This window comes from Acanthochromis polyacanthus, chromosome 10 (genome assembly GCF_021347895.1).
Source record: "Acanthochromis polyacanthus isolate Apoly-LR-REF ecotype Palm Island chromosome 10, KAUST_Apoly_ChrSc, whole genome shotgun sequence".
Classification (NCBI taxonomy): Eukaryota; Metazoa; Chordata; class Actinopteri; family Pomacentridae; genus Acanthochromis; species Acanthochromis polyacanthus.
The window spans coordinates 7,153,942-7,180,241 of NC_067122.1; the positions used below are offsets into that span (position 1 = coordinate 7,153,942).

The 26,300-nt window shown below is 42.9% G+C and overlaps 2 protein-coding genes across 2 annotated transcripts in view; both read right to left on the reverse strand.

The window, feature by feature from the left end:
- Nucleotides 1-11,009: 11,009 nt before the first annotated feature.
- Nucleotides 11,010-15,256, reverse strand: spry1 (sprouty homolog 1, antagonist of FGF signaling (Drosophila)). The gene is made up of 2 exons (XM_022189725.2): nt 14,421-15,256; nt 11,010-13,036 (listed from the first exon to the last, which is right to left on the reverse strand). The coding sequence occupies exon 2, from the start codon at nt 12,984-12,986 to the stop codon at nt 11,898-11,900; it is 1,089 nt and encodes a 362-aa protein (XP_022045417.1). The 5' UTR covers nt 12,987-13,036; nt 14,421-15,256; the 3' UTR covers nt 11,010-11,897.
- Nucleotides 15,257-17,328: 2,072 nt separating this feature from the next.
- Nucleotides 17,329-26,300, reverse strand: part of spata5 (spermatogenesis associated 5) — a 127,744-nt gene continuing 118,772 nt past the window's right edge. Inside the window, exon 17 of the mRNA XM_022189722.2 lies at nt 17,329-17,796. Within this exon, the coding sequence (XP_022045414.2) occupies nt 17,617-17,796 (180 nt within the window). The 3' untranslated portion in view covers nt 17,329-17,616. The remainder of the gene's footprint in view (nt 17,797-26,300) is intronic.

Sequence of the window (26,300 nt, forward strand, 5' to 3'; positions counted from 1 at the left end):
GCACAAAATAAGCTTCAGAATGATGCAAATTTCACTACACATCTACTAGAATTCATCAAATCCTGCAATTCATCTTAAAAACATTACATTTTGATCAATAAATTGACAATATTAGCAAACAGAAAGACCTGTACGTGTCGCCATGATAAAAGCAAGATAACCTAAAACATCTGCAAGAAAACTGTGCAATATTTCCAAAGCATCCCTGTGTTTTTTAAACCCTCTTGTAGGCCAGAACATGACAGAAAGCTAATAGTAAGATTAACACAGCTCCTAAAAATATTCTGTGGAAAAAAAAAGCTTCAGTATGAAATGTTAAAATTGCCTTTTTTACGGTGCCAGACTTTCCTGCGGTGCTGCTCTGCCAGGACGGCCAACTGAAACATTTTATCTGCTGCTGATTTACTCCTCTAAAACCTGGAAAGATTAGACCGGCCCGCACAGTAGTCTACAACAACAATTTTGGGTTGCAAGGAAAATTACTTTGGAAATTTGGGTCCACTGAGAGAGTTTGGAAACCGCTGAGGCGTTGTATCTGTTCCACAGGATGGCGTGCAGGATTGCATATCTGCATAGTGGGACTCTGAATATTTAATGGTCATCATGCAGACCAGCTTCTGAAAACTGAAACTGCTTTGTGTAGAAAATAGCAACCTTCAGTTCTCAGCAACACAACACATGCACACACAACACTCTGGCTGAGCAATGAGGTGGAAAAGAATTTCTTCTGGTGGTTCACCAGCATTTCTGTATACTCCCTCAGAGCCTGCACACATCCTACCAGGTGCCAATCACGCCATAGTTGACCATGTCGGAGTCTGGTGATTGACAGGTTGGGTTCTATGAGGGGGTGTGGTCTCAGAGAGTCAAGCTGGGTTGTATTATGGGTGGACAAACCTAATAAGATCTACAGCAGGGAGAGTGGCTGCCCTAAAGGTCCAATTTCCCCTTTGACATAATACTGCCATTGAAAGAGATGGAGATAGAATCTCACCTCTTGCAGAGTTCGAAATTGAAATGTTAAGAACCAAGCAGAGTAGGAATAGGAATTATTGAAATCTACTGTGTTGTTATACAAGCGAGGAAGCAAACCTCACCAGAGAAATAACAGTCCTGCTTGTCAGTGTGGAAACGATTTCTGTGTGGCGTTCGGTGAGTTGTTGTCATTTTGCCACTTAACACTCCCGTATTTTTTGTCCCCTATCCGCTCTTACGTGTTGCTTTCACTTTTAAAGCGCCCCTCAGAACTGTACGAGAACCCTGTCCCCAAGTTTCAAAGAGCTGGAAAAGCAAACGCTTTAAAAAAAAAAAAGACGAAAAGAGAGAGATTCAGTGATCCAACCCTGTAATTCCTTGACACATTTCTAGAACCCGGTGCTTGATCTTAGGCCTAAAATCAACAACAGATAAGCCATTTTTGTGTCCGCCCTCTTTGATCTGGAGACCCCCCCACCTCGCCCCTTCCAGCACAGGGAGTGGGGTGGCTTAAGGGGAAGGAGGGGGCACTTCTAAGCTTCCTGTTCAGGACCCCCTTCCCCCTCTGTTCTGGAGACCCTGAAGGGAGGAGAGGGAGAAGTGCAGGGCCCCCGCTAAGCAGATGCCCTCAGTCTTTCCACTGGGCTCCATTCGTTCACTGTAACAGGCCGACTGTAAACAGTCAGTAATGTGATTATTAGAAGTATTTTACAGGAAACCGATACAGAGCTGCCGTCATTTCTTCTCGGTGTTTTTAAAGACAAGACGAGAGATTCAAGATTTTATTATCCGTTGCATGCTCATTCAGTAGAGGCTCCACAATGCGAAGTAACAACAAAAAGACAAGATAAATAGAAGAAAAATAGTCAGAAATCATGCGTAGTTCAAAAATAGTTAAACCTGCTTTGCTCTGAACGTCCTCTGATGCAGACCAAAATCACTTACTGAGGGATTTAATGTGTTGCATTTAGAGTGTGTGATAAATACAAACAATCTATATACTTTAGAAAAGCTGTCATGTTTATTTTATGGTTTTATGACTTTCTCCAACCCTCACATACGAAGCAACTTCAAGTCTCTGTTTACACTACACTGTATGAATTCTATGGATTTTGGGATGTATTTACTGCATGATCACACTTTGTTTTCATTGATATGCATCATTTTCCTCAATTTACCTTTAGGTATACATTGATATTACCAGGGAATTGCCAAATGAATGTTAACTAAAGAAAAGAAGGGCTTAGTTTTAGAGTTGAGAAGATTTACAAGAGTCACAACTTCAGCGCAAAAGAAAAAATACTAATTGCATTTTTCACTTTAGTTCTTTGGTTTTTGAGAGTTTGCATTCACCAACACTGCAAAAATCTCAACTGTGTCCATATCGCTATAACTACTGCAGAAATAACTAGAAAGAAACAGCTGAGTAAAGAAAAAAGAGTACAGAAACAAATACCTGATAATTACAGATAACATTTATTATGATGAGTGACTCTTTATATAATAATCATGTTTATTTTGTTGCAAAGTATACCAATAAAACTGATCTTTTTTTAATCTTGCTTCCAAACTTAGATTAGTTTGATACTATAAAACATTTGCTTGCTAATTTTATATCTAATGAAACATGTGACATCTGTGAAAGTAGATTTCTTTGCCTTCATATTGATATTTATACCAGGCCCAGGCCAGGATGTGAACCGGGGATCTTCTAGCTGCAAGGCGATGGTGCAAAAATATATTTTAAAGAGAAAAAAAACTACTTTAACCTTAATTCTTAGTCACACTTCATAGAATGTTCTGTTTGAACTAGAGGGCGCAAGTGTAAAGTGTTTGCTGCAAAACGTAGAGAAGACGAAGACGAAGAAGCGAGCGACATGAGGTCAGCTCCTTTATGGAGGTAATCAGAGTTGTCTTCCTGTCTATTCTCCCTCTATTCACACAGCCTGGCCTTCATTCCCAAAGTGAAACTGGACACCGAGGGTTTTGTTATGGGTTTACAGCTCCAGAGGACGAGGAGACAAACAAGCCAGTGCAGAGAGAGAGAGAAGGCCTGCTTTCCCCCTGTAGCTGTGGCACCGCTGTAAAACTGACACCAAAGTTAGAAAAATAGTCGACATAAAACGCTAGAGTTCACTTTTCCTGAGGTTTGTTCTTTTAATAAAGATAGTAGCCGGATTGCTGAGTCTTGTGTCGAAACTAGTTTGTGAGGTTGTTGAGCTCAACCGCAGAGGGAACACGAGCCAAAGCTGTGGGTACATGTCATTTTGTCCCACTGGAAAGCTACTTAATTCGCACTCAGGGGGATTTGTAGCGTTTGGGTTCTTCACTTTTAAATCATGTCAGTGAAATATCAAAAAGATGATTGAAAGCAAAAAAAATGAAAAGAAAAACCCCTGATTGTAAATTACTCAGGATCAGGGCACAAGCTTAATACTTAAATCATAAATATAAATTATAAGGCTCGAATATAGCCGCATTTAACACGGCAAAATGATGTTGTGTTGTCACTTCTTTTGTAATGTGAAGTAAATCTGAGATGATCCTCAGTGAATAGTTGGTGAAAACTACATTTTTTCCCACTGATCAATAACAGTCCGTCCTGACAGAGCTGGAGAGTCCCAAGCAAAGGAAGCTATCATAGTTTATTGGCTGTGTTGCATCTTCCACTTTTATTTAACCCTACGCTGTCAAAGTATAAACCACTGATTGCTGATTGCTTTGGCAGCAGATTCGTCCCTTCAGCCATAAAAAGATGGAATATCTCACCAGATACCTAGAGAGGTGTGTGTACATGTGAGTTGTGTACCTGTATGTGTTTGTGTGTAACCAGATGTCATTTTTCATAGCTTTTTTCTTCTCGTGTGATATAAATATGTCCAGATTGTGCATATAAACATACCGCCTGCAAGAAATAAGACTTTCTACGGACTCTTTTTAACCCCCGAAACCCATCAACAGGTTTTAAAGGCATTCAGTCTTTCTGAAATCCCAACATTTGTGAGAGCCAGAAGTGGTAATAACAGAAAGAACGGTGAGATTTTCAACTTTCACTAAACTATCATACCATTTCTTTCGTATAAATATCCAAATATAAGCTTAAAATGTGATATTTCTTCAAAAAATTCCCAAAAAATAGCCAGATTCTGTTAAAAAGAAGTCTGCACTTCTAACTACAACTAAGAAACAACAACTTCTAGCTGTGACCTAAAGTAAAAATGCAAACAACTTAGGGGCTTTTCAGTTGAACTGCAGGCAATGTTTAGACAGAGTTGATAGGAAACAAGTACGAAAGGTGTTGAAAGTCCTTGTGTACATTTGTAAAAATATTGTACATATGAGTTGTGTAGCTGTATGTGTCTGTGTGCGACCATATGTCATTTTTCAGAACTTTTTTCTTGTGTGCATATTGTGAATTTAAATGCCCCACCTGCAAGAAATAAGACTTTCTGCGGACTCTCTTTAACCCTCTAAACCCCCCAAAACCAGTCAGCGGGTTTCAAAGGCATTCAATCTTCTACTTTCACTAAACTATCATACCATTCCTTTAGTCTAAGTAACCAAGTACAAGATTAAAAATGTGATATTTCTTTAAAAAAAAAATCACCAAATAGAAATATCTGCACCAACCAGATTCTAAGCCTTTCTAAGAAGCAGCAACTTACTCAGCTGCCACCAAAAGCCACTTGCCAAAAATGTAGGGACTTTTCAGTTGAACTGCAGGCAGTGTTTTGACAGAGAAGATAGGAAACGAGTGTGGAAGGTGTAGGTAGCGCTTGTGGACGTTTGGACCAATGATGTACGTATTGATTCCATTTATTTGGTAACAGAAATGAACCTTTTTACTTTTTAAAAAATACTTCTCTTAATATATAATATTCTAACGGTGTCATACTAGACGGAAAACATCTTCGAGTTTTCTTTTCTCCGAGCCATATTTGTGCTGTATTCATAGAAGTGCAGGACTTCGTATTACAGTGAAAATGAGGCCACAGTGAGTTCAAAACAAACTTGGGGTTCACAGGGTTAAACAGAGCATGACCTCCTGCTCTCCAAGAATATATTTATCTTACAATAAATACCCTTATGTTAGCAAAACTCATGCCAGACCAGGTAGAAAACCGAGAAGAAAGAAATCTGGTGTCTGAAGCTTCCTCAGACCTGGACTGAATATTTGTCGGGAGCACGGGTATTTAACAGGATCAAAACCAGCCTGATCCAAAGCTCCACAAAGGCCAAAACATCTGAGCGAGCCCACCTGTTGGTCGACCACACAGCAGACTCAAAGGTCCACTGATAGCGTCGGAGATTAAAGCCTTTCTGTCTGCGTCTGGGAGGAGCTCCTAGGGTTGGCGGGTGGGTGGGGGTCATCGGGAAAGGAAGGAGGAGGAGGACGCTTTGGAGGGTCGAAGGGTGAGCATCCGGCGACTGGGAGGTTAACCATCGTACTGGGGATGGGACGGAGGTTTTTTTTTGGAGGGGGGTGCGACAAAAAAAAGGGGTTGCAACTTCCACCCGGTGACTGGCTGACTGATGGAGAAAAAAAAAGAAAGAAAGAAAGTCCCTCATGACCCCCACCCTGTTGCCCTCCAGCTGAGAAGAGCCGGACGGGACTAAAGCCCCCCATTGTTGTCCCCTCACACAGGATCACCAAGGCCCTGGCAGTAGGAGAGGGATGGGGGGTTGAGAAGGGAAGGGGCTGGTGTGTGTGTGTGGGAGGGGCTGAGTGCGTTGTGTTTATGTGTGTGTGTCTGTGTGTGTGTGTGTGTGTGTGTGTGAGGATGGGGTGTGTGTGAGGATGGGGTGTGGGGGTGGGGGGGGGTTTGTCCCGCCAGCTCAAACACAATCGTGTGATAGGACTTGGCCCTATCTAATCAAGGGCAGGAGGTCACTTCCGAACAACTGGGCAATAAAAGATTATTTCCAGCCACATAACAGAGGAGCCGTTGAAGGGGGGGAGAGGGGGAGGGCGGGGGGAGAAAAAGAGAGAGAAAGAGAGAGAGAGAGAGAGAGAGAGAGAACAGAGGGGGGAAGAGTGGCTGTCTGTGACGAGAGGAAGTGAATTGAAAAAAGCCAGCAGACGGGAACCATCTGTCTGGATGCATAGTCTAATCTCAGAAAAAAAAAAAAGAGGGAACGAAGGAGGGGTGGATGGGGGTGGAGGGGCGATAATGAAAGCGCGAGTTTCCTCTTCTTCCTCACGCAAACAAGCAAATATATCGATTTATCTCTCCGGCTATCTACCGAATGTGCATATGTGACGCTTTTTGTCGTTCTTGGTTGAGATATCAAAGGGAAAAACAGAACAAAAGTGATTGTAGGGGGCCTGGAATGCAGCAAACACACAAAACTGTCCCCCGGGGCCGTTAAAAGCAGAAGAAACCTTAAGCAGATCTGGATAACAGTAGACACTGTACTATCTAAAATGTTCCTCAACTTGACAGCTAGATTCTTGGACGAAGTTTTCCGGTTTTTGCGTCCGTCTGTTGCCGTCATTTTCAAATACCACAAACTACCGTTTTTTGATTCTGCTTTGAACTGAATTGTGAGCATATTTGGGGATCAGACCTAACAACTCTTGACAACGGCTGTTTCCAACAACAGTCTCCAATACGACCAACAGCGAGACAAACACCCTGCTGATTTAATTAGCGAGCGGAATACAAAATCACAGGCCGGTCTATTGGGGCCTGTGAGAGCTGGCGGAGGCTTTTTGCTCGAACTTTGCAGACACTTTGGATGCAGATGAGTCGATCGCGCTGATGAATTAGGAGCCGCTGAGGAAGACCAAATCGGTTCTGACATAGAAATCGCAGCGAGCTGTTAATTACTAGCCGAATAATCGCCAGAGGTCGTGTACTGTATTGATCCACCAGCAGCCTCCTCCTCCTCATGATCATCAACATCCCCTCCAACTGGGCTTTGTCCATAAAATGGCAGACAAAGACAAGAGACAGGAAGGAGGCTGGGAGAAGAATGTGGTATCAGATGGCTAGTAGCCGCATAGACTCACAGCGAGTTAAGAGGGGGTGTGAAAGTTTTACACTAAGTTCCTGTGGGTGTGTGTGTGTACCCAGGAGCAAATGCTTAAGAGGCTCAAGCCCCAATGAAACACCTCCATCTTGAATAGCCCTTGACACCTGATAAAACACTGGGTTGTCCCTACAGGCTCTTTATTGCTCCTGAAGAGGAAAGAAGCCGCTAAATGACTGTCTGTCCTCTGACATGCCGCTAATCTGACAAACACGAGCAACCAGCGGTGTCTAAATGTGTTTTTTTTACTGTGTTAGCTTGCACATAGTAAAAAGAAGAATTTCTCTCTTACTTCATGGATTAGTTTTGGTTTAATTTCAGAAAACAGTCACTAAGACCTCTGATTTCATGAAGATATCAACTTAAAAATGCCTCTGCTGTTCAGACTAATCATTTTTCACTGGAACTATTTATTCAGGAGAAGGTAGTCACACATGAAACTGTTGACAACTGACTGTTTTCCACTGGAGGAACTTGTGGGCCTTTTAAAAGTGACCTGGATCTTTGTTTGAACAGCTCCTTTAAAACCTCTTTCAGGGCTGCTTTCAGAAAACACTACCTACTCAAGGGTAAGTTCTTCTGAGCAGCTCTGAAAAACTTCTAAGTGGGTCCTGATGCCGACTGGCTAAACTTGAAGAAGACAAATGTACTTGTGGAGTAGCGGTCTTCTCCTGTCAAAGATCCCCATCAGTGATGTAAAATATCGCCATATAGACCAACATAACAAGCCCTACTTTCATAGAACTGCAGTTACATCCACTTACTACTATTTATCATTGTTTTTGCATACTCAGGAGATAATGTCATGTTTAAAACTGTCAGATGCGACACCTCAACGGAAGCAGAGAGGCTGATTATGGAGCTGTTCCTGTAAATCTTCACACCTGCCTCGAGTTCCTGCGGTGGAAAGTCTTTTAAAGAGAGTAACCAGGTCATTGTTTGCTAAAAATAAAAGTTTTTTTAAAAGTGAGCGCCACAAACTACATCCCCTTCTCTTCCATTATTATGAGTTGGAGGTATAAATCTCACAGGTGGACATTTAAAAATGTTAGAGAATCAGCATGGCTAGGTACTAAAAGAGGTAAATTAAAGAGTGTCCTCATTTCTGGTTTTTGTGCTCTAATCCTTTCCTAAATTTACACAGAGCAGGGAACAACAGTTCTAATAACATTTACCATCCTCCACTCATGGCTTATTTGGACCTTTTCTGTTGTTGTGCCAAAACAAAAATCTTTAAAACTATCAGCTCTGTTGGGTGAAAATACCTCCAAGTTTTCATGTTTTAAGTTAAAGTGAAGGTTTACATGTTCCTGTGTGGGCTGAGAAATTTCTCCAATCCAAACCCCTTCAAAACCTGTTGCATAAACTCTGAAGCGCACGGTGGTCGAGGCAAACACAAGGCCGCTTTTCTTATTTACTAAGGTGTTTACATTTTGGATATACAAGGTTTTCGTGTGACAGCAGGAACACACTGTATTTTTCTGGTCTTTTGATACAGTGAACTATGGCAGCGACTTTATCAGGGCCTGATAAAACGTTCTATGAATGCTTAATATTTTTTTGAATGTCGTTTTAATCCTGTGGAGGCCGAGTGTTGATGTTGGAGCCGTTTCCCAACACGTCGACTCTCACATGTCGCTCCAGGGTGCCGAGATCGACCGCAACCAAATATCTGAGGAGATAACTTCCATAAACCTTGGTCATCACGCTCCTGTCCAAAAAAGCCGCCTTCCCCTCCAAAATCCACCACCCCCACGCTTCACCCTGATTGCTAATTTCTATTTATATGCCATGAGGGGAAATAATGAAAACCAGATGAGCAGGCGGAGGAAAGCTGAAGCAGGCCTTTTGGTGATGAATGCTGTGGAGGAGGATGACTGTTTATAGAGTATCCTGCTGCACCGTGGCCGTGCCGGCGGCGGTGCCCTGGCTAGGAAAAGGACTGCCCCAGTAGGATGAGTGGGTTGGAGGTTCCATCATGACTCACTTGGTAGTCATGCATGTTTGCACTTGTATGGCCCCAAAAAACCCAACGCTGCAGCGAGGGACCCGCCAAGCCTGACAGCTCCAAACAGCATTACGTGGGCGTGTGGAGCTGCTAAATTTACTCTGAAACAAGTGCAGAGAGGAGGAGGAGGAGGAAGGGGTGGAGGTTGTCGCCGTTTATACCATTGAATTACTTAATAGTGACTCAGATTTCACTTTAGCGGTAGTCCTGTGACGAGTGAGAATGTGACGCGGCTCCGGAGCGGTTCACGTGGCAAGGGTGAGTGAAAAGTGAAAGAAACTATTCATGGGCCTTTAACTGTTATTTCAGACACCTCAGCTGATTAGATCAGAGGTTTAAGAGACATGTTACGGACTTAACGGAGCCAAGTTATGGAAATGGTGGGAGTAGGATCTGTTTCCTTATTTGGCTTAGGCTGGAAAATATCATGTAAACACTGTCTTCCTGTTCACTGCCTCCTGAATACAGTTTAGATCTCTTCCATGCCCCTCATCTGTACAGGGGAACTATAGTGAAACCTGGAAAAAAAAGGAAAAAAAAGAGGCCTCCTATTGTTTTCTATCATCCAGGAGCCAGGAACAAATGGGGCTCGAATTGCAGTTCTGAAAGGTAACAGGAAATTGACAAATCGCTAATCCACTCTTAACCATTCAGGGCAACAAAAGGTACATTCCACCAAAAAGGAAAAGAAAAGCACACTGAGTACAGAAGGCCCATTTGGAGGGACGCTTCTTTAAATGCAAACTGCTGACAAACTGGAATAAGGCTGCATGTTAGTCAGTCTTAGAGACAAAACAATCAGATCCTCCCTTCTTGCCAGTGAAGTATTTAAATAACACCTTTTATTCCTCTAAACGAAGGTCCTAGCTAAAGCTAACATCGCCTTTTACCAAACCACTGAGTCCACAGCTCTCAGGCCCGTTGCACCCGCAGCACCTGAGGGCACCGCGGTCACATGTAGCTCATTAGACACACACGGTTGTGTTGTTTTGTCGCCAGTGCGCGGCTCTCCAAACTTAAGCCGCGGTATATTTCCCCCTTTGTCCCGGAGAATTTCCCGGTCACAGTTTGTGTTTCCCCAACTGTTGGCATTTCTGGCTGACCAACCGTCTTTCAAAGTGGTGATCTCATCCCCCGGGGGCCCGGAGGTGGAGAAGTGAGTGGGTGTCAGCGGTGGGGTGGGGGGGCGGTCAGCGGACTTCCCAAGTGATAAATTCACCGACAAAAAAGAGCCGGGCCAAATGGGGGGACCGCGGGTCAGGGTGGGGGCTGGATTGGCCCCTGTCGTTGCCTTTAGTGCAGGAACCACGCCATAAAAGCCCAGCATTGATAGCCCCTGTTTATTATCTTTGAACAGGTGGCCCCAGCTACTCGTAATGGTCGCTCTCATTTCTGAAGGCACACACACACACACACACACACACACACACACACACACACACACACACACACACTCTGGGGTTTGCAATATGGAGACCATTTGGGAGTTTGGGAACATCTCGATCTAGCTGCGTTAAAGCCCAGAGAATAAACTACAGTGCATAGTTTTGTGGTGACTTGTTGGCTGGTGAACGGAGTTGGGGGGTTTAGAAGGAGAGTCCGCTTCCTGCGAGCATAACTCATGGAAACGTGGAGGCTCTGTTGATGCTAGCAGCTTCGGGGCTAATCATGTCAATGACCTGTATTGTTTAGCTTTCAAGGTTACCGAGGAGAATCGCAGCAAAGAAGCCCTCCAAGAATGTAAACAGTAACATTTTCAGCTACAAGCTGTTTCTACTCGTTGCAATTTTTTCTTTTTTTTTTACCAGGAATTCCACACCCAGCATGAACACACACACACATACATGCATACACACATGGAACACTGATTTGCTGTTCAGTCAAACTCAAGAAAACAGACCTGCCTTCGCTTAAAATCAGCCACCAGTCAGATCTTGCATTCCTCAGAGCAGTTACTGCTCCTCAGCAGTTCAATCAAGACACCAGACAGTGCTATTTTTTCATTAATTAATATATTTTCTGCATTAAAGTTAACATAGTTTTCTTTTGTGCCACCCTTTAATTTTTCAGTAAGTATTTGATATTTTTGTTATATTCAGACATGAGTAAATTTAAGACTGTCTCTTGCAATAAATATCATAAAATAATAGAGCTTCACATAATAAATATTTTTTACAACAAAAAAAATGTTTAACAGACATTTTTTTCTTTTAAAAAATAGCCAGAATTCCTCTTATGGATTTTGAGCATACAATTTACACAAAATAAAGAAAAACAAAACAAAACAAAAAAACATGGGAGAATGCCACAGAATGTGTATGAAAAGTTCAGATGGGTGGAAGAAGGAGAGAAACATATCCAAGTGGAGAATACTATGAGATGGATGTGCTTTCGTTAATGCAACATGAGCATAGGAACCACGGTTTTAGTGTGGTAGCAACCAATAAATTCAAACATACCTGCTTGCTATGAATACCAGGTAACAGCTACATAATTGCCCTATAGTAGATCGTCCTTCACAGATTTGGTGAGAGGCAGCCCCCACGGGACGCTGCCTACCTAAAACGGAAGAAAAACTTTTCTCATATATATAAAAAATAGTGTTAATGAGGAGCTGAGGATAGACATAGAAACAGTTAAGGCAAACACTGGTCTGTAAAAACATGGTCCTGATCCAGAGAAAATAAAATAAAAATAATTGAGTGGTTTTCGTTACTCCTTTGCTTAGCTCCTTAGGGTTCCGCAGCGAGAAGGGGAGGTGGGTGGGAGGTGCTTAGAATGTTTGATAAACATTAATTTGTGACTATCATCATCATTATCATTGTCATCATAAGATCCACATCTAGAGTCTCCTGCACCATCGCAAACTCACAGGGAGCGATCAGGAAGGTTTCTCCTGGGTCTGTGGGGCCCAGCTCTCCAGTTTACAATAGACAGTGTTGGAGTTCTTGCAGCGACAGCCAGGCCTGTTGACCCGGTCGTAGCAGTCCTGGCACGCCTTCAGACACCCCTTGACAGGTGGGTAGCATAGCAGGCAGGGGAAGAGTACCGACATTAATCCCATGCACAGGAAACGAGAGCAGCAGTGGGAACGTGACAGTGAGCAGGGGTGGTCAGCACATGAATCGCCCTCATCGTCGTTGGAGCAGTGGTAGAAGATGCCCTTTACCAGGCACATACACGTGCCGTGCTCCAGCGCACTCTCAGCAGAGCACAGGCACTGGCCGTTACAGGCCAGACACGAAGGCAGGCTCCGGGGAGCCGTGCAGTCGCTGCACTTGCACTTCCCACAGCGCTCACAGATGAACTGGTGCCCAGCAGCAGCCACCACCCCGTTGCCAGAGCCAGAAAAGTCCGATTTCCCTTTGCCCTGGGGCTTGAGTGGAGCCTCTAGTGGAGGCTGGTGGAGGTGAGGTCCCTGCTGGGGCTGTAAAAGGGCCTTGGGCTTGGGCTGAGTCCGAACAGGCCGGTCCGCTCGGTGGTGGTGCTGTAAGCTCATGCCGGGCCTGGTGGGGGGTGAACGTGCCAAGAGTCCCTGCTCAGAGGAGGCGCTGCTGTTGCTCCCTGAACTGGCGGCACTTCCTGTGCTGGTGGAGCGGCTGAGCCCCGGGGCCCGGGACCCTCCGTACTGCGGTCCTCCGGCCACAACCACCACGCCGCTCCCAACGTGATGGTGGTGGCCTGATGGCCGGCGCTCATAATTGTTGTTCACATTGACGAGGATGACCTCGTGAGTTCTCTCCTGCTTGTCCTGGGGCCTGGGGGGCATGCGGGGCGCAGGGGGCCTCCGTACCACTGAGGGCCCCTCGGTGTACTCGTTGCTGGAGCGGATGGCCTTGATTTGGTCCAGGGAGAGAATGGCGGCATGCTGGAACTCCCGCTCGTAATCCGACCTCTGCCGGCTCTCCAGGGAAGGCTGCTGGATCACCACTAATGAACCGCCGGGGCCATGTTGACTTTGGAGCTCCATCTGGGGGGATCACCACTTCCGACATTCACCGTGGGCATGCATCGGAAAACCTGTCAGAGGGGGGGACAGGCAGGGGAGAGACAAAGGAGACATCATCAGAGAGAGCCAAAACATGGCATAAGTGGCAAAAACACAGTGTCCAGGAAGAGGGGTGAACACAACTAGCAGGCCTTTTCACATTCTCACTATCATCACTCATAAACTAAAGTGCAGAGCAGCAACAGGAACAGAGCTGAGCAGTGATTATTATTTAAAGCGTATCTGGATATGTGCAGGAGTCTGTGTAGTTAATCCAGACTCTGTTTTCATCCTGTCAACGTGACAATATGTCACTTTTGATCCCGTTAAGTGAGGCAACCCGGGAAAAAAGTTGACTATTAACAAGACTTTTTTGTACCTTCCTCCCCAACAGCACACATCTAAACTTCAGTAGGCCCTACAAATACTTCCCCTCCTCATTTACATTTGTATGACTAGTTAACATTTAAATGCACCGCGGCGACGAAATGAGGACACGATCCAAGGGAACTAAATGAGCTGCCTCACTTAGTATTCTATTACTACACCAAAAAGGATTTCAGGGAAATGGGGACAAAAGTAGAGCTAAAAAACTAAGGTCAGAGCGAGTTCCGACAAAATACAGACAAACCGAGTGCGTCAAAGTTGTCGGGATGAAAACGTCGCCTCACGTTCACAGCAAGGCACCATTTTTCCCCAAGTTCATCCGAAGCAAACGGTTTGTGCAATACGCGTGTTTATACCATAAATACTGTCAGGAATTTGGGCTCCAGGCTTCGGGGATGTTATGAAGCAGAGCCGAGCTGCTGGAGGCCAAAACCTACAATACAGTTTACAAAAACAGAGAAGTCTGGCTGCGCAAGTGAACGCACCAAACAGTCGATTTTTATGTCGCTGTTTTAGCAAACAAACAAACTTTCTTCATTCTTTTGTTTATAAATAGGCTGAGCGTCAAAGAGCGCACCAGAAATGGAGATTAGAGGCGCAGGACGCGTTCAAAGGAGGAGACGTCGTGTGCAGTAATAAAAAAAAGCAGGATCCTATAAAACCCGCAGAGCCAGAGATCAACAGACATTAGAGGACGCATCCAAATAGACGGGGAAAACTTATGAATGAAAACAACCGCCGTGGGGGGAGGGGTGTTTGTTACGGCAACAGCCACGGAGCGACGCAGGCGTGGAAACCCATCAACTTCCATCAACTAAATCGCGGCGAATTCAGCCCCACTGCGGGTGTTTTCTGTTCCCAAAGTGACACGGAAAGCCTCGGGTTTCTGTGCAAGGAGGGGAACCACACATTTAAACATCGCTGCAGCGGCGCAAACCCCGGGTCGCTACGCACGCTACTGCCGCGCCGCAAAAAGCTGCAGTAAAATGCGTAAAAACAAGTGTGAAATAAAAGTGAGGAGGTGCGTACCTATATGCGAGCATCCATAACGTCGAATCCATCAACCAAATTAGTCTAGCAAAACTCCATCCAAAAAGGAAAGGGCAATGTCCAAGCGGAGACTGTACGCGCTAATGCATAACATTCAGTCCCTTAATCCAAGTGCGAGTGTATCCCTTTTGCGTTATTCCCTTTTCTCGGTATGGCTTGGAAAGAAGTCCGGAGAGTGTTACGCATGCATTTGTCCCAACACGGAGCAAAGTAAATCCACGGCGGAGCTCTGGTGCGGCAGGCAGGCAGGGAGGGAAGTCACCCGGAGAGCTGCTGCGCACTTGGGAGGCCGATCTTTAGGCAGGACGACCCAGTTCGAGAAGTCCCGGAGAAATAGCTGCGGATAAAAAAAATGCAATAATAAGAAGATCGAACACGAGCGAGCTTATATCCAAGAGTTCCCCCCTCTTCGGGTAGTCTGCTGAGAGTCCGCTCTGAGTTGTGGCTGTTACTTATTGTTGCGGGGAATCTGCGCTCTTGTGCAGAAAAAAAAAGAAGCGTCGTGGGCTCGCAGACAGCGGTGCGCTCTCTCCAGCTCTGCGGGCCTGTTCAGCACTGAATGAATGGGGACGCAGGGCTTAGTGTTTGCTCGACAAGCCAACTCCCATTGGCCATTCACTCCACTGAAAAAGGATACATCGCATCCGCTCCTGATTCATTGGGCAGATGTGGAAGGCCGGGCGGTAGAGATGTGTGCACTGCTTAAGGTGGAACGGCTTTTTTTGAGTTTGCATTTTGCGTTGGCTCAACGAGGGGGCTCAGAGAGGAAAAAACACTCTGGTTTCCGTTCTTGTGGGTTATGAATAATGATGTGAATAAGGTTGATGTGACTAACGGTGATGTAATAAACGCCCCGTTTATTTATAGTCCTGCTGAATTGCCATTTTTGGTACGGAGACCCTACATAGACAGGAAAAAACACTCATTTATTTAGATTTAGACTTTTGAACAGTTGTTGCTTTGCTTCAATATGAATATATATAAGAGATAAACTATTTACAGTTTTAAAAAAAGTTACAACTGCTTATACACTACTAAAATCTTGATGGTATTTAATATTCCTGTGTTTCATACAAGTAAGTGTTATAATTAATCTTAGAAACTCAAAACTTACTGAAGTTTGTCATTTGGAAATTAATGAAATACACAATTAAGAACTCAATTATACAAAGTTGGACAAAAGATTTTGTTGTATAAAGAAAGAAAGAATGTAAACACGACTAAAATGATTAAACTATCTCAAAAACTGACAACTTATTAAAGCATAAGATTTAAAAATGAAGTAAATGCACAAAATATGATAAATTAGACTTTTTTATATAGTGAAAAACCTAAAATATCCAGATTTTTTGGATATATAAAGAGAAAGAAAACAAGAAATTAGTGATAGACTGATTAAAAATGGCTTCTAAACATGATTTTTCAGGATCAGATACTGTAATTCAAAGATAATGATCTCTGTAATAGATAACAGCAGAAAACTGACATTCTCACACATTCGGTGATTTTTAGAACTTGAAAAAAGTTTATCAGATTGAACTTGGAGGCCAGCCACAGTCTGTACAGTCTGTACAGCCAGCTGTGGGATCTTACAGACAATCCGGGGAGGAAACACCAACAGGATGTCTTCTGTCCTCTTTGGAATGTTCCCATTACGCATCCATTGGGAGAAATAAGATTCTTTGATATGGGAATTACGCATCATCATCATCATCGCCACAGTTGATTCTGGATGTGGTGGAGGTGGTGGGGGGTGACGGTTATTTCCCCAGACCACCTTAAGAAAAAAGCAGCCCTGCAGCCAGAGGGGGGAAAGACTCCCCTCCTCCCCTCTCGCCCCCCTGCCTCCCCCCTCCTCTCTGTTCCTGACTGTCTGGTTTGATTGGTGTCGCGGATGCGCTACATCCGGATCCATGAGAAAAGGAAGTTCAATACAAAGTCAATTTATCCCATTCAAATGGAAAGATCAATAGATGAATGACCCCCAGTGCCATTTCGGGTCAGCAAATGCTTTAAAAAAAAAAAAAAGAAAGAATAAGAGCGCAACAGAAAGACTTACAAGAGTTATCGGAGTGTCAGAGCGGCTCTGTGGCGCAGTAATGACTCAGAAGTTTTTTAGGCTGCATGTTAAAAAAAAAAAAAAAAGAGAAGTCAGCTCCTCGGTGATAAAGCAAATCCTGGTAGACCGACAGATGGCCGCCTGGATCCCTGCTCTTAGTGGTCGGAAGTGCGGACGGAAATCTCACGATTACAGCAATTAGCTGATTTTCCATGGATGGATGTGATGAATATACCAGCCGTGGCTGTTTTTCTCCCCGTGGATATGCAGCAGCGGTTCACCAAACTAGGGGTTTAGGAGCCATCAGGGGTCCTTGAAGGGGGTCCAGAAAGTCCCCAGATAAATGTCTAATCCCTCTATTTAATTCCATAGATGTTAGTGTGGGGAGCAGAGCCTGTATAATACTCTGATTAGAGGGCTCCTGCTCTCCACTCACTGTATAATCAGCTACAAAACGTTTTGACCAACATGGGTTTTATTGCAGCTTCATCAAACATGATCCTGAAGTCTGAACCTTCCTGAGACTTTTAGAAAGTATGAACCTCACAGAGAAGATGCTTTATGAAGAGCTGGGAATGTTTCAAGTGGCACTGAAAACACATAAAAGAAACCAACAGGTGAAAGATGAGCTAACATAGATAACAAGGAAAGAAAATGCCTTTCACATAACATCAGCTGAGATATTTTCTTTACACATTTTCCCAGCATGTATATTCTGCTGTAAACTCAGTATTAGACCTCATTAAAGTATCACTAATACTTACTGACTTGTGATTTTTCTTCTTTCTTGCAATGCTCGTTTACTATTAAAAAAGACAAGACAACAAATACATAAACAATGCATTTAATACATTACTAAGATTTTCTATAATCAAACATGATGCCACAGCAGATTCTTCTAACTGAAAAGTAAAACAGAGTGTTCAGAACATCTGTGGCGTGAAGGTTTCCAGATTGAAAACAGAATTTGTTTTCTAGTTGAAACATGAACAACAGTCGGTATAGTTACTACACAGGCCAGCATCAGACTGCTATGGTTGAAAAGTTATACTTTTACAATAACAAAAAATTACAAAGCACAGAGTCTTTGTTTTGACTTTTTCCACCCCTGCGTGGTCAGAAGAAGCACAGGCCGCTGTGCTGCTGCTGATAGCTGATATACGACTGGATGAGAGAGTCGGGGATCCGGGGCTTCACAGTGTTCAGGGCACTTTCAAAGTGTCTGGCCTCGATGTGCTGAGCTTTGATGTCCTCTTGCAGGGCCAGGAGGGCAGCCTCTCTGCATACTGCTGTTATCTGGGACAGGAAACAGACAGAGATATTCAGCAGTCAGGCACAGCGCTCCGTCCACTGAACACCACCGAGTCATGCGAGAAGCTGGTCGACCTGTAGGGGCGTTTTGGTGAAGGAGCAGCGATTTATTTATCTAAAGAGAACTGCCTTTGTGTCATAAACATCAAAAGCCGCACAGAAGAGAGGGACAAATCAAACTGTATTTACTGCCATTTACATCTGCAGTAAACAGACACTGATGTAATCTGCCGTCTGTATTATAAACACTGCCATTCAAAAGTTTGGGTTTACTTAGAAATGTCCTTATTTTTCAAAGAAAGACATTTTTTCCCCCAATGAAGATCATATTAAATTAATCAGAAGCACAGTCTAGACATTGTTAATGTGGTAAATGACTATTCTAGCTGGAAACAGCTGATTTTTATCGGAATATCTCCATAGGGGTACAGAGGAACATTTCCAGCAACCATCACTCCTGTGTGCTAATGCTACATTGTGTTAGCTAATGGTGTTTAAAGGCTCATTGATGATTAGAAAACCCTTGTGCAGTTATGAATAAAAGTGTGAGTTTTCATGGAAAACATGAAATTGTCTGAGTGACTCCAAACCTTTGAATGATAGTGTATGTGTACAGCATTATGTTAAGATGAGCAAAATGAAGAGGTTCAGAGGTGCAGAACTTATATTCCTTGAGCCTTCTAAACATAGTAAAAAATAATAAGTGATGAAAACTAAAGCTAAAGTGTTTTTGTTTAGGTGTAAGACAGGAGAGCTGCACACTAAGGAAAAGACAATCCGCTAAATGACTGAGATACAGCATGTAATTATTGAAATCACAGAATATGTTCAGGTGCATCACATAAAAATAGATAAAACTAAGTTAAAGGAGGACTTAAAAATGAACATTATCATATAAAATGTGACTGTAAAATAGAGTCAAGAAAAACGAATCAAACTCTCAGGCAGTTTAAGTGGAATTGTAGTTGTGCAAACATTTTGCAGATGCTCAGTAAACTAAATATACAGTCCCTGTTACTTATGATTTACCTAACTCGCAAGCCAACAAGAAACTTTAGAGCACATATAAATAAAAGTTACACAAGCTTGACCGCATGTTGTGAGTAAATCTTCGGTTTTTGATGTTTGCCGTTTCCTCCTCCTCTGTTTCTGCAATCTGCGATGAAACAATGCTTTTGTTTAACCGGCAGTTCTGATCAGTCATGTCTAAAATGTAAATACAGTAGTTCTCCTGCAGCCTTTTAACTACACCACTGGTGGAATTATGCAATGGCTGCCATGGAGGAGTGCTGCAGTCAGCGCCGGTGACCTTTGGGAAAGATTCTGCACACGCCAGAGGAGTGACTCACTTCCGAATTGGTGGCGATGGCTGATGAAGGCCAGGCACCTTTCCCAGCAGTGCCACCCTCCTCCCTTTCTAGAAGCCCAGCTTTGTTCTGAGCCAGGGCGGCTTACACAACTCCAGGCACGCAGGAAGCTATTCGCCTGTACAATCGCTGATAACATGTAGCGGGAGGTTAGTGGGACACGTAGTCATGTGATGGGAGTATTGAACGGTAGGCATGTAGAGCAGTGGGTGTCCATCTGAATTGCTCACTGGAGCGAAGAGCTGCTGGTCGCTGCCCTTCCCACTACAGCTGCACTGTGTGGCATGCAGGCTGTTAGCTAACCCTCCGAACGCTAAGCTGTTTCTGGGCTTTTAATTTGCTCAGAGTGGGATCACTTTTCACCGCAATATAAAGTCCTGCATCTCTATGGAAACAACACAACCACGGATAGATGTAGAGAGAACTCAAAAATGCCCTCTGTGCAGTATGACATAGCTACAATGCCATAAATCATAAAACAGTACTGATGTCCAGGCATTATTTTATCGGTTTTCATGATAGGCAAAAAAAAAACGATATCGATATTGACCAATATTACATTTTTATGCCAATATCGGGCCGATAATATCGATGGGCTGATATTATCGGACATTCCTATAAAAAACTAAAGTACAATTATTTTACATAAAAAAGAGGAATACACAGGTACAACAGTTTTTCAAGTGGTGCCTCTCTATACTGTTGATGCTTTTCTGAAAGGTGGGCCATAAGTTTCCATACACAGGAAAATGTATAATGTGTATTTTTTATGTTTCAGATACCCTAGAAGATGTGTTTGACGATTTAGGGGCACTTGAAGGCCATTGTGTGTCAGGTGAAGATACGAGACATAAATCATCTCAAGGAACGTATCACCAACACCATTACAAGCAGAACTTCAGCTGTGCTAATGCAAGTTCATTAACAGGGGAAAACACGTATTAATATGTGTTTTCAACACAATGGTAATCATATAAAGCACATTATATAAATAAAAACGATTCTCCAACATAAATGTATATTTTTCCTACATATGGAAACTTATGGCCCATCCTGTATTTATATTTTTCATTTGTTTACACTCTTTGCTTGGTGGAAACACAGTCTGCAGTTCAGCCAAAAAGACCCTGAATTTTTGCCATGCGACTGTTATCCACGGCTAAGCCGTCCATAGCTTCACAATCACGCCAAAGAACAAAGTATATTTTAAGAAATTATTATTATTGCATTTTTTTTTACAGAATCTAGCATAAAAGGGTAGCATAATTAAGTCAAATTGATGAAATACCGTGTATTTCAGCTTGTTTTTGGATAATGTTTCTAACAGAAATCAAAGTCACACATAATAAGTTTAATGACTGATGCATAGTTGAAAATCTGAAGCGTCTCTCTGTTGTTAAAGTTTCAGGCTCTGATAAATGCTGTCATTTAGACAATTATTTAAACATAACATGCTTCTCAAACCTGCCAGCAGGTTTTGGGGTTCAAAGGGTTAATATTCACGTGTACAGAGCAGATGCAGTTTGTTTTTTATCAACAATATTAATCACACAATGTGTAAAACATGCAAAACTACATCATTAATAAAAGCACCATCAGACTGACAAACTGCATTTGCAATACCAGATAAGGGTTCAGTATGGAAGGCTGTGCTTACAGCTGCTTTCGGTTTGAATGTGTGGAATATTCCTAAACAGGATTTCAAACCGCCGCCGTGAATAAAAGTATTAAAAACATGACGTCACGCTAAACAGACACAATGCATAGACTTGATGGAAACAGGAAAAAACACAGCAGAGGTTGTCAACTGTAAAAGCATATGACGGTCATGGTGTTTTTCAAGGCCGGAGAGCAAAATGAGGGGAGATGGCTGCTTGAATGTGCTCTGGCCCCGCTAGCATGCACGGCTCGGGACAGGTGCTTTGCAGATGTCAGGATGTGAGGCCTATTTCCCCCGTCTTCTGTTTCAAGCCAATGAGCAACATGATTTAGGCAGGGTAAACACACGGGGCTGGGTTAATTCTGTATGAGGGTTTCTCATCATTCAAGTCATTTAGGCCTGTCAGTAATAATGATGCAAAACAATGAGGCCATGCATCCCAGTGGCCTGTTTACAAATGGAGAGGGGGAGAGCGAGCAAGGCGGAGGGCGAAAGAGAGAGAGAGCGAGAGAGATGCCACATGTTGAACAATGTGATTTAGCGCTATTTCCAAGCAACCTCCATAAACAGGAACGGACAAACACTGCGGCACAATCAAACCGTAATTTCTTATTTACGTTGAAGCTTCGACTTACAGGACATGTTAGCCCTCTTGTGCCTCAATCTCATGAGTCAACGGTTAATAATTATTTGGTTGTTTACTTCCATAACACCCTTTAGGTTTATTAAAAAAAAGAAAAAAAAACGTCCTCTGAAGTACACAAACGAGGCGGGCGCGCACACTCACAGGCCCTCGCATTCATACTGGCCCAGTTTATGAGCTGTTCTGTGAGGCCGATCAACAAGCCAGTGTTTCCCGCTGTGTGTTTGCCTGTACGGGGCCTTGAAAAAAAAATAAAGCCACAAAGGCAAACAGGGCGAGCGAAAGAGCCAGTTTGTTTGTAAATGTGAAGGCATTCCGAGAGCGGAGCCAAACGTCCAGCGCCGACTCCCCCTCCAGCACCACCTTGATACCCCTAAAACCCCCCCACCCTCTAAAAAGGCAACCTACCACCCCCTAAAGATGGGCCCCCGCACTCCTGAGAGGGAAAACAGGAGGAAGGAGAAAACTGCAAATACACAGAAATGAGATTTGCAGCAGGGGGGGTTGGCAGCGAAGAGTGCTGACTTGTGGCAGGCCAAATAAATTATAGATCTTTTTCTCTCTCTTTTTTTTAATGTTATTGCAATGCAGACTTTATTTTTCATTCCCTTCATAAATTATGTCAGCAATCACTTAAATATATGGAGGGGACTAAGCTGATGCATTGCACTGGCTGCTCTCTGGTGATGTGGGCGAGCTCAGAGATCCTGGCGGTGGCGTGTAGCCAGTCGTAAAGGCACAGCAAACGAAAAGGGGGGAAAAAAAGCAATCATCAAGAGCCTCTCAGTGTGCAGACGGGATAAAACTTGCTGACTCAAAATGACCCAAAAGCCTGCCTAATGGTGAGTCTGAGAGTTCTGATGATGAAGCAGAAGCTGCGTGAAGTAGCAGATTGTGCAGCGAGCGCCTCCATCTTCTCAGAGGTCCAGGTTAAACAGTGACAAACTTAAACAAAATTGTCACGAAAGTGCGTTCATTTACAGACGATAAGACAACCCACCCCTTGTATTGCAAGACAAGACGGGTCTATGTGGTAGCTGGTATCTCAGATAAGAACTCAGTCAGAGCAGAGCCAAATTACATTCAGTCTAATCAAGTCTGCTGGAGTCTGTGCTTCAATAATTGTAATATATTCAAGAAGAAAGCTTGAATCATGTACATCAGGGTTAATTGTGACTTGCAAAATCTCTATCTACTAACTTTCAAAATTAAATGAACTTTAAACTTCCAAATATGTTCCAATATAAAGTCAACAATCTCGTTCAAACTTCAAAATAAAATCTAACCAGCAACTTCAGACAACTGAAATGAAATGTAATCAACGATTTCCAAATAAAAATATAACAGATAAATGTGTTTCTTGAAGTGACAGTGAAAACGGCAAAGTTCTGTAAAAATTAAATATTACTGCATTTTTTAATTTGGCTGTGTGTTACTGGAGGAGCTTCATTCTGCTGGCAGCATTGGTTTCTTTGGGATCACTTTTGGATTCGATCCAAGATGCTAGACCATAAAACCTCCACTTTACACATTTAGAACTGAGCGACAGACGTAATAACCACTCCTGAACCGGTGAAGATGTAATGAAGAAGCATCATCTCTAGTCACTGACTGTATAAAAAGATGGATGGATCCTTCATGATGTCACCCAGAGGCTATCTGAACAGCACTTTCAGAACATAAACGAGGAAATTACCTATAGAGACCAAAGCTGCTTTTTGTACCAGGCTGTAAATAGGTTTATTTCTGCTGTAAAGTTGGACATTTTAACATGGGAGGTCTTTGGGGATTGACTCACTTTGAAGGCAGTCTCAAGTGGCCATTCAAGGAACTGCAGTGGTTCTTCAACAATGACTTCAATTACAATTTCACCAAGATATAATCAACATGTCTTTATGGCTTACCTGAGATTCCAATTTTGCTTTCCTGACTGAAAGACCTCTGTTTAACCCACTGCACCAGTTTGTTGCCATTCATACTATCTCACCTGCTCTGGTTGAAAAGCCCTGTGATTGGCAAAAATCTCTCATTTCTAAAGTGAGCCACAAAGAGATTTCTTCTCAGAACAGTTGAATTACAACATGCTGAAAGGTTAGCATATAATTTTTGCCCAAAAAAGGCCAAAAAATACTGCTTACCCGAGCTTTATATATCACTGCCACCACCAGTAGAAATCCTTAAATCTGTCATTCCACCTTAATAAAATGTAAGCATCGTCTCTTAAGCCGCAGAGCTTTAAAATGGGTCGCTGGAAAACTGATAGATGCTCAGCTGGAGCGCCTGCCACATCCTTGTTTCCACATATTCCTCTAATGACAAGTTTCCCCTCGTGGTTCTCAAACCTCTCTGAAAACCAGGGGTCACACGAGCGTATAAACACATACATATATTCTCACACACTGCAATGTATGCAAGGATGTATATGAGTTGCACTGAAGAAAAAAAATAACACAGGGAATTTATCATGGCTCTTCAGAATTGCTGTCAATGAGGCAAATGCAGTGGTGAGAGTGGTGAGAGGATCAGACTACCATAATGACATCCCTCGTGAAGGCTGGTAGTCACATCTACCCCCGCTGTCTGATGGTCATTTCATACAGAAAGGAAAAGTGATTACATCTGCTTTTGATGTTCCAGTGAGCTGAACACTAGCCTGTGAAAAAAAGACAAATCTTTGGCTGAGATTAGTAAGAAAGTGCCAAATGTGTAAACTGTATTTCACTCAAACTGAACATCCTCCTCGTCCAACATCACCTTCAGGGGACAAACTAGTGCAGACCGGAACAGCATAAACGGCTAGAAGAAGAAAACGTCTGGAACAGATGAAAGGTTGGAATACCTCTTGAAAGAACAGCGGGCGAGTCAAAGGGTTGGAAAAAAACAACAGGGCCAAATAGTTGGTCAGGTTTTGTCTTTGATGGTGGTCCATCCTATGTGAAATATGGAACTGTTTCACTTGCAAATGCAAGAAAGATGGACACGACGGATCAAAACCATTGTATTCTCTCGAACCCTTAAATCTAGCAAGGATTGGGAACATAAATAAACCAAGTCGGTGATTCATATGAAACCACAGCAGTTACTCTTTTTTCTGCTGAATATGAAGTTTAAGCCAATAACAGTGATGATGAATTACCTGCTCTTTACCTTGGCCACGCTTGGAAGGTTTCAGCTGTCTGTCTTGGTTTTATATCATTATTAAATGCTTAAAGACAATAGCTATGAATATTATACGACTTCCTTTTATATTAATAAGCCACCATAGGACTTTTTGGATTGCCTTTGACCACTTATTTATTAATGTTTACAACTACAGACAACATGGATTACTGTAACAGCAAAATATATTTTATGACTTTATTGATAACTTAACACCAATTGTGGTCCCTCCATCAGTCGCTAGTATCTGCCTTTTAGGAAGTATAAAAGCCTTGATGACTATTGATTTGATCGACATTTGAGGCTACAGAATTAATTCATCATTAGAAAAGTTAAAACAAGCATCTTTTAGTAAAGATAAAGCTAATTCTAACTGCAAAAGCTTTGTGGTTGATCAGAAAGTGGCAATAAAGGTCAAGGTTTATTCCCCAATATGGAAATTGCTTGTTACAGATATATAAAAAAAACTGTGGTGAACTTATTAACAATAATCAAAGCTATTAGTTCCAACATACAAAGCTCTGTCTGTATTATGCCCTATTAGAGAGCGTTACCAAGCTTCATATTAGTGTCAGACTCTAAAATCTTGCATTGTGACAGATGAAGGCAGAGGACTGTGATCAGTGAAGTCACTTTAATGGGGGTTATGGAATGACGATGGGCACTTTGAGGGCTGAATTTTGCTCAGGGCTGCAGGCTGTCGCTGGCCAGCCATTAGGGTGCCACAACATAAAACCCTGGATACAACAGCAGCCTTTATGCTCCACTGGTCACTGTACTGTAACCTCCCTCTGTAGCCACAACTACACCCTTTATAATGCTGCTTCAGTGCACACAGCTATACCATGATGCATGTATATACTGCATGCAGAGCGATATACTACAGCACATGCAGCTCTGCATGTGAGGTCCTGTTGTCCTGGTCAGACAAAACAAAACTTTATTGACTCCAGCGAGGAAATCAGACTTGGTAGCAAGATACAGCGAAGAATAACCGAATATAAATAAGAACATAGCAAAGAGGGGGTTAAATAAACACACGTGACACTTTTTTTTTAAGCACTACAACACTGCTGGAAAGATATATGAGTGGAATATAAAGTTTAACATTTACATGGTGATACTAGAAAGGAACAGTAACAATCTGAAACCATAATGTGGTCGTGAAATAACTGCAGCTAAAAATGTCCGGCATAAAAAATGCACACGCAAGTACAAAACCTAAGAAATAAAGGGGTAAAAGAAGGTGAAAATAGCACTTGTATTCACACGAACTGGTCTACAGAGGACCATAATTTAAGTACAGCGACTGCATGTGTACAGGTTCATTGTAAAACAGTATCGCCAACGTCTACTGTATTTAAAATAAATATTTCAGAAATCCAAACAAAAAACTTAATGTAAATTGGCATTTAAGTACTAAACTCCACATGTTCAAGTGTGCAAGCCACAAACACACTGTACACATACAAATCTAAGCATGTCCACTCCTGCAAAACCACTAAAGTCCACTCAAACATTTACATGCATCCTACGCAGCAAAATAAGTATGCAAATCTATATTTTTCCCCTCAGTACTTCCCTGGAGGAGGAGAGAAGGGACGTGTGCCATGAGACAACCTGTTCAGCACGACGAAAATAAACCCTTCTTGAGGTGGAG

Excerpts from the sequence above, each read along its gene's own strand:
- spry1 (XM_022189725.2), bottom strand. The coding sequence starts at position 12,986 with ATGGAGCTCCAAAGTCAACATGGCCCCGGCGGTTCATTAGTGGTGATC.